Raw genomic sequence first — 14,824 nt, forward strand, 5'->3', positions numbered from 1 at the left:
TCTGAAAGAACAGGTTAAGACAACCCCGAAGGCGGTTGACACCAAATTTTATAAACAGATAGTGCGAGAAATCAACTTGAAGAAAATATTTATCTCGAAAATTCAGAATTTTGTTTTTGTTAAGTTCCATTTTACATATAAACATCGCAGCCGTTGACGCAATTGTGTGTCACCGCCCTCGTGATCAACTCAGAGTTGTCTTAACCCGTTCTTTCAGAACCTTGATTTAGAGTGGCACTCATGCTTGGTGTGAATTGTGTGAAAAGTCAACTTTTGAAATTTTTGTGAAGTTAAAATCGTTATATAGACTTTCACAAACCCAGATGACGCCACTGCCTTCGTGATCAATTCAGAAATGTCGTTACCTGTTTTTTCTGTGACAGTTTTAGATTTCTGTGACAACACAACTGCGCACTAGATTGATAGATCTAGAAAAATACAAGAAATTAAATAGAAAATTATCTGTGCATTGCACACATAGTGCAGCCCCTTGGGTCAATCCGCTCGCTTTAAGTTTTTCGATTTTTTTCGTTATCTCATGTGATTGAGCATGAAAAACTGTGGAACTAATTTTTTTTCTGGAAAATAGAAAATGACTTTTCCGGCCGGAAAACCGGTGTTTAGATGAAAAAATTAAAAATCAAATATCTACCGAACGGGACAACTTTATTCAAAAATTCGTTTTTTCCTTGAAAGCTTGATTCAATACCAACATTTCGTGGAACAACTTTTTTTTTCTGTAAGACAAAATGGCGTCGATATAGGAATCTTAACAAAAAAATGACCAGGAAAATTCCTAAACTTTGAGGTCACCTCTCACGGTCAATTCGAAACTGATTTCATTAAATGATGGCTTTTTGGAAAGCTTAAGTCAATGCTGCCCGGCGGGCTTCACGCCGTTTTCTGGATGTCGAGATATAAGCCAGGATTTCCACGACTCCTAGAACTGTTATTTTCCAACATTATTTAGTATTTATTTGCTGATGAATTTCGAAAAATAGCCTGTCCACATCATTTTAGAATTGAATCCTAGTCACAAAACTAGCTCAGAATGTTGTGGATACCCTTCCTTCAATACCCAAATTTGTATAACCCGTAAAAAAAACCTTATTTTTGCACTTAACTACTTTCAATTCGACGATTTAACACCAGAAGTGTTTTAAATGGTGATAACTTACTGCTCCATATACATTCCATTCGTGTTAAGTACCTTCCTGATGTTTAATAGTCTTCCCAGCTCTAGAACCTATAGATTTATCGCATTTGTGTCGGATTTTTTTCATGTTTTTCTGGATTTATGTCATTCTTGAGGTAATTAGAGGTCAGTTCCTATCAACTGATCATTCCTTATGGGTCCTTCAACTTCTATTTTCTAGAAATCTCAAGTCGCTTAACGAACAAGAAGATTCATACAGTCATACAGATTCATACATTCATACATTCATACAGTCTTGGAACAAACCTATAGTTAGTCACCTAATGAAAGTGTACTCTATAGGTAATGTCAAAATTTGTACGGAGATGAGGAAATAGCGATTTCTTATAAACAAACTCGCCTCTCAATGAAAATCATTGAAAGGTGAGTTTTCTTAATATGAAATCGCTATTCCCTCCGGTTTGTATGGACAGACCATACCTGGTTTCTACTTTCATTGGTTGGCGCCACAGGAAAATGTTGATTCCACAGTCTTCGTGATCAACTGGAAACCTGATCTGAACCTGTTCTTTCAGGACTTTTACAAAAACAACGTCTTTCAACCAATGAACGTCAACACAAGGTATGGTCGAATGTCAAACTTTGTATTTTATATAAACAAACTCTCCTCTCATGAGAGGTGAGCTTGTTTATATGAAATCGCAATGTCCTTCGGTTTGTATGAACAGACCATACCTGGTTTGTACATTCATTCCTTTCAACAACTTACTTCATACCAAAAGTATATGAACACTGAAGGTAATGCAAAACCCTCAGCAGAACATTGAGATGACTTTTAAAAGTCTGATAAATAAAAAAAAAGATGAAATCACTGTACTGTAATGATAAAAATCCTCTTCAAGTACATAATCGTTAAACGCCATAATGTTTATATTCGAAATTTTTGGGTGATTATCTTTCAGTCGGATACTTAATAAATATTGATAACATCATGCTTTTAATCTAACACTTGGATGATTATTAATCCAATGATGCAGTAAGTCAACCGTCGCAAGTTTAATTTGATGATCATAATCATACTTTTGCATCAACGTTAATCGCCGGAAAATTCTCTGATTTGTCGTTATCAAATTTTTGGCGAATCAAAGTTGTTGCCACTCGTAATTTATTGAATTAGTCAATAATGATCGCCACTCATTTAATTCCCTTGACTGAAAGTCAGGGTCTTACACCAGAAAATACCGAAAAATGTGGGTAACAAAAAGGTTCACTGTGATTGAAAATGTATGAAATGCTATGAAAAACGTTAAATGTGGGTAACAAAAAATCGTTGAAGGCACGATAACTTGAGTAATTCTCAACCAATTTGGATGATTCTTTTTTTAAATACGTGGAATTAAAATCCCGAGGCTAATTTCGAAGATGGGCTATGTAGGACTAGGGATCTGGAAGCTATCCGAGAAAAACGGGATTTTATACTGTTGATCATAGTATCAATTAAAAAAGATTACTTTGATGAAATTTGATTTGGTTTGGTAGTGTGGGTAAATCTAAATCATATAAGTTTGTTTTCGATGTGCATGAAAAACTTGTAGAAAGAATAATTTCATCATTCGATGCCCATCTTCTAACGTGTAGTAAACATCTCTTGCTAGTGAACTACTAACATCTTGATAGTTGACTAACAAATTTGATAGTTGAATAGCAACTTGATAGTTGACTATCAATTTGTTTGTCATTCATCAAGTAGGTAGTTTTTTACTCCCTTTACAACCACATCTTACGCCAGCAAAATGCCTGTTATCAAATTAGCACACTTTGATTAAGAAGTGTACAGTCAAAGGCAGTCAATTTTCAGCATAAATTTGCTTCAGCTGTTTTTCAGCTGATCCACACATACAATCAAAACTGGTTTTTCTTGTTCATACGGTTGAAGCTGCTACACGCACGCGCATGATAGTGGTAAAACCGTATAAAGACGTATAAACGGTTGTGATTCTTTGTATGGATCAGCTGAAAAACAGCTGAAGCTAATTTATGCTGAAAATTGTCTGCCTTTGACTGTAAGAAATTTTATTAAATAAATTAAATTTTTGTAGGAAATATAAGATGAATTATCTCAACTAATTTTTGCAGGTTTTTTTAAAATACATGGAATTAAATGAATCAAAGAGAATATTGTAAAAATTTTACGAGTGTGAAGTTTGCGGCCATTGCGAAGCGAGGGCCGTCATTCACACGAGTCGTGACATTTTATTCACGATTGAAGGTTTTGTTAATGGGAGGGAAACCGAGGGAATATTTTTTCTCGGTCTACCAATAAATTTTTCCTTTTACGAATATTTTTAATCCCTTTACCATTATAGAGTCGAAATTGGTACCAATTTACCGAAAATATTGGTAAACTGAGTTATTTTTAACGATCAATCAAAAACTAATAAAGTTCATTTATTACCATGTGAAGGTATATTAAGTACCGGAGGACTTCCTTTTTTACGCAGAATTTTAATAGAAGAACATCTATCGCACTTTTTTATTTTGAGAAAAAGTCACAAAACAAACTTCGCATCTACTCTGATGTAACAAAAAGGCAATCAAACAGAATAATAGACAGCTCATACGAGCTCATACGCTCATACGCTTCGCTCTGGCCGTAATCTACACGAATCATATTTTATTTATGATTTGAGGTTGATTGAAAATCTTGAAAATTTATAAGAAAATTGAGAGCTCAAAAAGTGGTCAAAAATCATTCCACCTTACGCTCGATAGTTTCCAAGAATTTTTTTTTGTCAAATTTTACTGTCATTTGCGTGGAGTCATTAATATAGTAAATATATTATGTATTAAATGTGACAAGTTTTTAATGAATACGTCAAAAATACATTTAGAAAAGTGTCAATCAAGGGAGCTGACCCGCTCAAAAGGTGGGTCCTAGTTACTAATTACATTGAAGTTAATTGCGGCTTGTCAACTTTCGGCACCCTGGACTTTACTTAAATCGTCAGTCCACTCTGGCTTTTGGACCGTCGCTAGTTCTCCTGGTCGAAACAGCCTTCTTTTTCTCAATTCATTCACTTAACGTGAGTCCAGGGTAAGGGAAGAGTGTTTAAACTCTGTTTGTTTCTAATTTATTTTATTTTATTTTTGTTTTTAGCTTCATTTAGATAGGCATTTCAGCTGTGTGATGAAGAAGGGGAACGCCAGCTCGCTGTGATTCACTTCAGGTTATACTCTTCACTGAGTATATAGAAGTAAAGGACGGGTTAGGCTTAGTCCAACCACTGAAAAATCACCTCCAAATAAATTTCTAAAAATCCAAAACGGAATTCTAGATTTTTAGAAATTTATTTGGAGGTATTCCACGACTATTTAAGTAAAGTCCAGGGTGCCAAAAGTTGACAAGCCGCAATTAACTTCAATTCTTATAAAACCTTGATTTAAAGTACCACTCATGCTTGGAGTGCGTTGGTACAATTGAAAAATTGCATGGACGATCAAGCATCCTGTATTCGTAGAAGTAAATGAAATCCGATTAATTTTGGGTCAGCTGAATGAATACTTTTCATGCCATGGGACAAAGTAAAGTACCATACACTGTGGCATCGTTGTTGATAATAACAGATGACTAACGTATGCACGAAGAAGTCTGCTGCCATTCCTTCGATATCTTTTGTGAACTCATAATTAGTTTATCGTCAATGAGAGAAAGATAAGTCGTTTTCTCTTTTGATTTTGTATTGTTCGCGGATAGCACAAAAACTTAATAGTCTCAAAATGGACAAGCAAGTTAATGGTCGGTTTCTGCAGCTCGTAAAAGTATTTCAATTGTTTTACTTACTCATCGATTCCATTGCTTACATTTGATCTTTCAGACAAATGATGGTCAGGAGAAAACACTGGCCGAATCATTGAACATCAACACTGGCACTCAGCTCCAAAATATGCCCGACGATTGTCTCTTCGAAATATTTGCGATGAGATCATTCGATCTGATGGATATGTGTTCGATTGCGGCTACTTGTAAACGCTTCCGGTCAATTGCTCAGTACATTGTCGGAAAAACAATATGCTTTAACGGGGCACGGTACAGCTCCTTTAAGTCGGCTAAATTCGAACACAAAACAGACAAACGAAGTGATATTGAAACGATATTCAGGAATTTCGGATCGTGTTTGTCGACTGTTTTTGTTATCGGTAACACCGAGCGACAGGATGGCTTTCTATTTAGTCTGATCGTAATGCATTGTGAGGACGTGTTGAAAAGTCTGTGCCTTATACATCTCAGTATTTCTGCAACCCTAGCCGAAGATTTGAAACCTGTTTTTAAGCGACTGAATACCCTGTCCCTGTCGTCCGTTTCTATCGAAGGGAATAAGTCAACATTCGAAGAACTCGACTCACTGGTGGAATTAGACGTGACCCGTGTTAAAGACTGCAGCACGATTCTGGAGAATATTTTCCCAAATCTGAAACGTTTCACCTACCAAAAGGATAAAATTGAAATGGTCGAACAGTGTGCCGATTCAGCGGATCAAGACCATCAATCTTTGGAAACATTTTCGATTTTCATAGAACGCCATTCGGCCCTACACTCGCTTGATATAGACTTCGAATGCGATCAAAATGGTTGGATGCGCATTCTGCAAACAATTGGCGACAGTTGCCCAAACTTGCAGAAATTAACCGTAGGAACTGGGTGTAATCAGCACAGTTACTCATCTGATTTACTTCGACCATTGAAACCGTTGAAATCGCTAAGAATTACGAAACTTACTGGAGTAGCGTTCGAAGACTTTCAAGTTTTCGAATCCTTGGCAGCATTACGAGAATTAGAGTTACAGCATTGCTGTCTGCCGAAAGCTGATCAATTCGCTTGCTTGGCTCAAATAACCAATCTCTCTCTGAACGGTTCCCCGTCACCGAGTGGAACCTTTGACATGGCTGATGTTATTCGTCAGTTGGTAAATTTGGAGCGTTTTTTAGCATTGCAGTTGGTTGCTTTGGATGCACATACACTGTCGAAAATTGTTAGCATCGTCAAGGAAAGGTCGAGTGTTCTGACGCTGGTGTGTGCATGTGAACCGACAGTGGACTGTGAAGAGGCATTCCAGAAATCGAATGGACATATTGTTGTTCGTGCAGAAGACCGGTACGTGAGTACGTGCAGTTTCCCATAGATGAAAATTTCAAATAAAATGATTGACACGTTGAAGTTTTTCTCGTCTTTTTAGACCCGTACTACGTACTGCGATCATAAACGTTGATGCATACTTTTGTAACACGTTGAAATAGACTCCCTGAGTAAGTGGAAGCCCATTGTGGTTGTTCAGAGATACCAAATCAGCGGAAAAAAATTCCGTCCGTCTGTGGGTTCTCTTACTTGAGTAAAACGTATCCGATTTTGAAAATTCTTTTTTTTTCTTGTTTGGTAATGTCAATAGAAAGGCTAAGTTCGAAGATGAGTGATTTTGGGTTGACCCCTCCCGATCTGGGGCCGAATAGATGTTGTAGGGTTTTTCGAAGATATTTCCGGACACTCAAACGGTACACTGGAAAGTGATACGTCAAATTAAAGGTATTTACAACATCAAAAAAAAGTTTGTAAAAATCGGATCAACGACTTGTGAGTTAGAGCCATATTGGTGTGAACCAGGCACAGGGCGCCAAGCAATTTGTGCATAAATGGTCGGCCAAATTTCTACTACTTTCGCTTTATTAGATAGGTATTGGACCGTTCCTATCAAAGGAAAAAAGTTTATGAAATTCAGTTCACCGGAGCGTGAGCTAGGTTCCTTGGAGTGAGCTCATATCTGGCTACTCGGCAGAGAAAAGATTGAAGGGAGAGAGATGATGAGTTTCATATTACACGCTTTTGATACGGATAGGTGTTTCGCACGGGTCGGCGTTAGCTTATGTTTATTGTAATCTCTACGGAACCAGCCAAGAAAACCTAACGAATTTCCGTTGGCCGGTCGAACAACATTCATTGCTCAAAAATCCTACAGATGGCGCTGATGCTAATTTGAATATTTTTTGACTGACATCCAGAAACGCTATTGACGCTACAAAAAAACACACATACTATGCTGCAGCTGCTACCAACATGACAAAAACCGAATTTATTGTGGATTAATGTCAAAATATTGAATTTAGTGAATAATATCGTGAGGTGTTGAAATGAACTTGTTATTAGTCGCGGAGAGTGAATGAGATAAAAGTGTGAAGATAAGCTTTCCAATCGAATCGTATACCGAATATATCGCGGATAATCTCAAGAAATTGACAAGAAAGATAAAAAAACAAACACCGAGTGGATATTGGAGTGAAATTTATATTTTGTTTTTATCGTCGTATGAGAACACTCACGGAGTAAAATATATTGTGTCAAAAAGAGGCTTTTTGTCTTCTTAATTAGTAGTAACTTCTACCGAATGTGTGTGCAGTTTTTTGCGAAAGAATAATAAAAAATAAAATAAAATTGAAGTGAAAATATGCAAACAATTGATTGAAGGTAGGTCACCAATCTGGTTTATACGCTAAGCGAATTTATTTATATTTTTCATTTGAAATTCAATATTTTTTCATGTCATTTCTGTTGCATATTTTCGTTCGTTCGTTCGTTCTGCTGCACCTAATATTTGTGAACTGAATTATTTATAATGTCGATTCTCGATTGTGGAACGTAAAAATGTGCATTTTTTTAGATCGGCTGTTTTGATTGAATTTCAATGTCGCCGTCACCCATGCCACTTCGAACTTGCAATGATACGACAAGATTGTGTAATGGTTTTTTTTCCATTTTTAAACAATTTTCTCGAAGCAATTTCAGATAACAGTACAGTAGAGTGTGTGCCAGTTTTCCCATTACATACAATCATAACAACGTCGTCCTCGAAACTACTTCATGATTTATTGAAGAAATAAAAAAATCGTTGTGCATACAATCATCGTAACCTTCGTTAAAAAAGAAAAAAAAAGGTTGCTGTTAATGCTTGTTCGATATTGCACATGTAATGGGATTTTGAATGCACAAGATTTTGTTATGCTCACCGGCAGTCAAACTTTTTGTTTTTTCATTCCACCAAAAATTGAAATTCCTCCCACATTTGGAAAGATCGATTCCATAAATGACCATATCGAATCGGTCTGCATGCAATTTGAAGTCATTGTTCCCTTTTCATTTATTGATTTCAAATAAATCAAAACACAGAGAGAAGGAGAGAGAAAGAGAGAGAGAAAAAAAATCTTTGAGTGCACTACAAATAACTCCATAAACCAGAGAATCAAGGTCACGACAAACGACAGAAAGAATGTAGTACATTACTGTCTTGCTGGGACAATTTTTTATTGAGCCGTGTGGGAAGGTTGTATTTCGAGCCGAAGTCGAGGAACATTATCGCACGCGTTGAAACAAAAAAAAAAAATTACCAGCACGACAGTACGGTCATTTGTTGTCTTGTGGCCCAAAAATGCGAAAACCGACTGTAATATGAGTCTTCTTCTGGCCGCAAGACAACAAAACATTTCACACAGGGGAATTCTGCCGCACTATGCTATGTGCATCTCAATTTTGTTGGTTCAATCATTACAAAGTAGATAACGAGAACCAAAGTCCGTGACATTTGAATAATTGTAAACAACACACCTCGTCAGAGTGTATAACGATATTGATTTATGAGTCTTTCTGGGTTGTTCTTTCTTCTTCTTCTTTATTAAATCGCTGGCTGTAACTTTCGTTACTTTCACGGAAATTCAAATCGATCGAAATGACGCAAAACATTTGAATGGATCTTTTGTTGACATCTTTTCATTGGCTGAGGTTATAAACCGGCTGCTTAAAAACGAAATTTATGACCACTTTCGGTGAAATAAAATTTCGCTGTGTATCTGTTGTGGCTTAATCTTTAACGGATGTGACCTAGGTCGCCGCTTTGTTGCTGCTGGAATGGTTATGAAGTTAGGAATTTACCAGATTTCGTTGAAATGCTATTTAATAGCTATAGACCAATTCCGGAACCGAGGCTCTGTGCTATCTCCTAGTAATGCTCAGGACATCAGACTGAGAACTTGGAACAAACATTCGATCGTTTTTCAACAAAAAAAAAGTTATCTTGGTTGTAAATGGTACGATGACAGTACTCAGTACCATTGCATTTGAGTTACATATGTTTATGCTACCGTAAAGACCATAATGTTGCAGCTACACATAGCGAAGGCGACCTAATCCAAATTTTTTCCTTTGTTCTACTGTCAACTTGACAGAAGATAGAAAAGATATCTGAATTGGGTCTCCTACGAGTCGCCACGTGTAGCTAGAGTAAAACTTTTAAAAACGTGAGCTTCAGACTCGACCTGACATTTCAAAGTTCGTCAAAAGAGCAATATGTTCGTTTAGGTTTCAAGGAGGGTAACGTTTGGTAGCACTCGGAGACGTTTCTCGTTCAATTGGTCTTCACATAAGCTATTATATTAGCTCCCATCTTCCATAAATGATTGACTCAGGAAAGGGACAGGGTTCTTTCTAATAAAGGTAAAAATTGTGAGACACCAGATTGGTTTTTGTTCTTCAGATCTACTGCTTTGCCCACGTAAAAAATCCCATTGAAGCTGTCAGCAACAGCCTGTTACTGCTGTTCCTCTACGTTTCTCTGATTTGTCACATTTTGTGTGGAATTTTAAATGGCAACAAAGAGAAACCAATAAATGAGACCAGATACAAAACTGGGATTTTTCACGTGTGCAAAACAGTACGTCAAAAACTTGATTTTATTTTGCACGTAATTTTACCGAGGAATTACTATGTCGTTGTGCTTGAATACCCATGATCACTATTTTCAACATAATGCACGAGAACCATATATTTCACACAAAACTGACGTCACCGATGCATCTGCATTGTATATGCAAACATTGTGCAGTTGTGTTTGAATGTGGAAGGAATGACATCATTATATTGGCAATGACGCCACCTTCTCAAGGAAAGGGAACTCCACTCGCCAATTTTTTTAAATTCTTTTTTCAACATTCGTATTCTGTGACAATTTTTTTTTTATTGATACATTGCATGTTGCATGCATGCATGTCTACGTCTATAATATCTACATTACACAACTCCGTGGTTTTCGTCCTGCGTTTGAAGGTGAATATGGGCTATTATTTCATTGAAATATGAGCTAGGTTTGGATGTTTAAATATTCCGATAATTATCTTCCGCTGAAACGGTGAGTCATGCTTTTGACCTTACTCACGAAGTCGAATGACAACCCAGTTTTGGTGTCGTAAAATTGTTGAAAATAACGAACACAAATTTCGATGACAACTGCTTTTCAATGAACTGACAGGTGTCATAACTTTCAGAACTTCGCTTCTTCCGCCCAGAATCAGCCTTCAGTCATGCCCGCACGTTAGTAAGCGGGCGTGACGCAAGTCCACTACCAAAAATGTTTTAACAAAATTTTTTTGAGGACGGCGGAGCACATTTACAGCAATTTTTTTACTTCTCCCCCTTAACTCCAACGACCCTCAAACTAGGATATCTGGAATCTAGGAATCCATACGAGTTCAACGAGCTATCACACGTTACTGCAGCTTCAAAAATGGCCGAGATATTGAACTTCGAAATATTGATTTTTGTATGAAAATTAGCAAAATTTCGAAAATTTCGTTTTTTCAGATAACTGAACTCGCCTGCGTTAGTTAGTTAGTTCCTATGGAAAAGTGGATCCGGCAACTCCTAAACGTTTCTATAGATTTTCCTGAAATTTTGGTTATAGGCCAAAAATGGCCCAAAAATAAGAATGGAATTTTCAAAGGTTGGAAAAAACCCATATCTTGGGAGCTGGAGCTCCCCAAAGTTTCCATACAAATGCCATATAAAAGCCATTTGTATGTGTGTGTGTGTGTGTGTGTGTGTGTTGTATATTTTGGTGCATGAAATGGATGGTCATGTGTGTTGTTTTGGGATGTGTTTCTTGTTGGTAATTGTGTGGTATGGTTGGGCAGCTGGAAAAAATTAGTCACTTTCGGTGTATGTTAGGCAGCGGGAAAAATTTGGTCACTATCAGTTTTTAGAATTATCTCGTGAACTGTGGCAGATGGAAGGTTGGTTTCTTCGGCAAAGTCTCAGAGTTTTGGGAGTAGAATACAGGCGAAATGACCAAAACTGGAAAAGTGTTCCAATTTTATGTTTTTGGACTTTTTTCGAAATGTATGGCAGATGGAATATTGGTGTCTTCGACAAAGCAGAAAACAGTGGCAAATATGAAAATTGTCGGGTGGTTGGATTTTCCTGTTTCAAATGTGATTTTGGTATTATCTTTTGTGTTACGGGACATATAAAATTGCTTTCTTCGTCTCTAAAAAAAACTTTGGATATGTTATAACTGGCGCTTTATCCTTAAAACTTACAAAAGTACTGATATCTGTCAAAAAACCCTTAAAGGGTAAATGTGACGCAAGTCCTTTATCTTACTTACAAAATAACTGATATCGCTGAGGGTGACGCATTGTGCGTCGTACGCAAACGTTTTATCAACAAAAAATTGACTCAAGAAATTTGTGAAAGAAAGTTTTACAAAAAGAAATTTGCGTCACAAGTGGCAGATGTTGAGGAAACTATAGTTAGAAAAATGTTTAAAAAATGTACTGAAAGAATTTACACGGAAGAAAGCCGAATCATCTGCCACTTGTGACGCGTCACCCTCAGCGATATCAGTTATTTTGTAAGTAAGATAAAGGACTTGCGTCACATTTACCCTTTAAGCGTTTTTTGACTGATTTTAAGTATGGGCCCCCAACCCATAGTCTTTTGCAACCCAGAATTGACTCATTTTCCAAAATTGTTGCACTCAGTGCACACACCGAAAAGTCTTGTCTCTTCTTTCGTCAATCCACCCTAATCGAAATGCAACGAGAATAATTTCATGGCCAATGTTTGGCATTTTTTTCGGTATTTTGCGGTAAATATTGATCGTTCATGAAACGATAGTCTTTTACATGACTGGGCATACAAAGATGAAAAGTGGAGTTTTCATCCGAGGCGAAGCCGAGGTCAATAAACACACGAAAACGCGACTTTTCATCTTCATATCCCGAGTTATGTAATGGATGTTACATGCTGAGGGCGTCGAAAGTAGTGCTTGAAACATGAAAAGTACGATTTTCGACGCATGTAGCATGCAAATGAGTATTTTCGCTGTGTACTTCGTTCAGTGATGGAAATTTGTTTGGTAAATTGTACGTGACAAAAAGATGATTTATGCAATGAACAGACGTTTTAGCAACGCAAAAGATGGATTGAAAAAAAAACGTTATTTGTGAAGGTGAATTAATTTAAATTTCATATCAACGAAAATGAAAAGTGTAAATTTGTGGTCCGAAAATGGTTCCATGGAGGTGTTTGGTACGTACATACACCGACCTGAGCTACCTATATAATACCGAATAGTTGATTGATTTAACGAGAATTTTAGTGTGTATTTGACGAAAACTTATTGAGCAAATAAATCAAATGAATTTGGTTACACAACGTGAATGTGCCAAACTAATTTAAGGCCAGTTAAATGGTCGTTAAACAAGATGCTCGTTGTTTTTCATCTCTGATTTTGAATGTAGATTTTTCTCGACAGAATTGGCGTCTAAATTGATGATATCCATTGATGGCTCATTGATGGCTCATCATACGATTTAACTTGTATTTTAGTTAAGATTTAAGCAAATAGATTAAAGATCACGGGCGGAATTACTATCTACAGTATTTTTACCCCACGTGGTATATCAGTCCTACAAAATGTACATGATTTGAAACCTATATTCTATCCGGCTATCTAAGACCTACAATGTAGGATATGGATGTCCTACATATCCTGAGGGACTGTTTGCTTTATACGAATCTCAGACTTCGAACCTTCAGCTTAAGATTGGGATCTTCCATCTTCAGATGGCTTTAATGATTTCCTCATTAAAACCGGAATATTTCCCTGGCTATGGAGCGAGGATCTTTAGACAAGAGTTCTTCGGTCTGGGTTTCTGCTTCTCTTTCACAATTATCTCGTCTAACCCTAGTGAAAAGCGAAACTGTCAAATGTTCGTAGAACATACACTCATAGCACTCTCGCTCTCAAATCGATTGTCCTTTGATATGTAAGGCTATTGAGACTTTCATTTTCATTCGGGAATCTGGTTACCTTTCCTACGGTGACAAACGTTAGATTTTTGGGTCACTTCTGAGCGCTAGGGTAGACTTAGTTTGTCACACATCGTCAAAAATCTCATTCTTCCCATCATCAGGGACTGGTTTTGGGTAAACATTTTCTTCAATTTTCCCCGATTTTCCGAAATTCTCCCAAAAAATATTTGTGAGAAAATTTGGAAAATTGTTGGAAAATCTAGTAAAATTCAAGAAAATATGGGAAATTATTATCTCAAAAGAGCTTCTTGGTTTCCATACCACATCAGGATAACAAGGAATGAAACTTAAATCTGTGCTGCCAGGCAAGTTGAAGGTAACGTAAGACATTTTTCGCTGCCTAAACAACTTTTAAATTGACGTGTTTCACTTTCCGCCGTTAACCTGTCACAGACGGCAAGCAAATGATCAGTATTATTATCGGATCTATTACTTCCATCGATTATATTTAATTGATTGATTTCAAATCTTGTACTTCAATTTATTTAACATGGATTTAACTATATAAAAGACCATATTACGCAGAGCTTGTAATTATTTTTGTCGTCGTTATCGGTAACAGATGAATAGCCGTATGTGAGAGGTTAAAGACCTATCAGAGTAGCCAAAACGTTCTCAGCATCACTTTTCAGCTAACCTTAATTACTACTACGTCGTCTCACTATTCTAAACCTTGAGACCCTGTTCTATCCGCCCAAACATAAACGAAACACCCAATTTGTTTCTGCACATTTGTACTGTTCAAACAAGACTCATTTCAGAGGAATACAGGTGTACTTACAAGTTGTTTGCCATACTTTATATATTGCCGATGATGATGGTGTGATGTGACAATGTTGAATTTTATAAATAAACTTGCATATCTTGATCGAATTCAAGTCGACGACGACGACATATATGAAAAATGTTCTGGCAATTGTGAATAAATAGCTTTTTGTGGGTATTTTTGAACGTAGAAAGAAATGTTGACAAAAATATTTAAATGCTGATGAGTCGCACTGACACAACACCGACTCAAGGTTGCCAGGGTGGAGTGGTTTTTCATATTTTGTTTTAGTTAATCGGCCTCTCGATGTTGTTAATGAGATGACATTGGCAGTCGTTGTTGCTTGATCGGCCCTTGTAACTTTGAAAAACTGGTAAAACTGATATTTCGCGAAAAAAAAAGAAATGAAGACTAGGGGTGTCCAAAATTGTATGGGAAAATTAAAGTGCCAAAATGTTTTCTGAGTATCGCTCGTCACCGATAAGGACTAGCACTCAGAATACACGATATCAATATGACCTCTGACAAGCGCTGCCTGGACAAAGTAGGTGTCGATACACGGGAAAAGTTGAAAAATGTTTTCTCGGGATGATTTTACACTAATCTAAACTAAGATGTCCTAACATCACTTTTCATCATCACTCCAAAATAATTTTTGAAAACCTGGTTCGCAGGGGACCATATAGATTGATTTTCTGCCCTGTGCACCAAA

General features: G+C 36.9%; 2 protein-coding genes across 4 annotated transcripts in view; both read left to right on the forward strand.

Annotated features, from left to right (window-relative positions):
* Positions 1-4,928: 4,928 nt before the first annotated feature.
* On the forward strand, positions 4,929-6,361 carry LOC119082154. 2 transcript variants are annotated; one of them, XM_037191557.1, is made up of 2 exons: positions 4,929-4,975; positions 5,032-6,361. In XM_037191557.1, exons 1-2 carry the CDS (start codon positions 4,934-4,936, stop codon positions 6,334-6,336), a joined length of 1,347 nt encoding a protein of 448 aa, XP_037047452.1. In that variant the 5' UTR covers positions 4,929-4,933; the 3' UTR covers positions 6,337-6,361. The 2 variants fall into 2 exon arrangements, with proteins under 2 accessions (XP_037047452.1, XP_037047453.1); XM_037191558.1 differs by having other exon boundaries at positions 4,929-4,969.
* Positions 6,362-7,281: 920 nt separating this feature from the next.
* LOC119082153 (E3 ubiquitin-protein ligase AMFR-like) overlaps positions 7,282-14,824 on the forward strand; it is a 46,477-nt gene continuing 38,934 nt past the window's right edge. The window contains exon 1 of one of the 2 annotated variants that reach the window (XM_037191555.1): positions 7,282-7,670. The gene's annotated coding sequence lies outside the window, so the exon portion shown is untranslated. The remainder of the gene's footprint in view (positions 7,671-14,824) is intronic. The other variant, XM_037191556.1, reaches the window with a different exon arrangement.

Source organism: Bradysia coprophila, unplaced genomic scaffold (assembly GCF_014529535.1).
Source record: "Bradysia coprophila strain Holo2 unplaced genomic scaffold, BU_Bcop_v1 contig_390, whole genome shotgun sequence".
NCBI classification, from domain to species: domain Eukaryota; kingdom Metazoa; phylum Arthropoda; class Insecta; order Diptera; family Sciaridae; genus Bradysia; species Bradysia coprophila.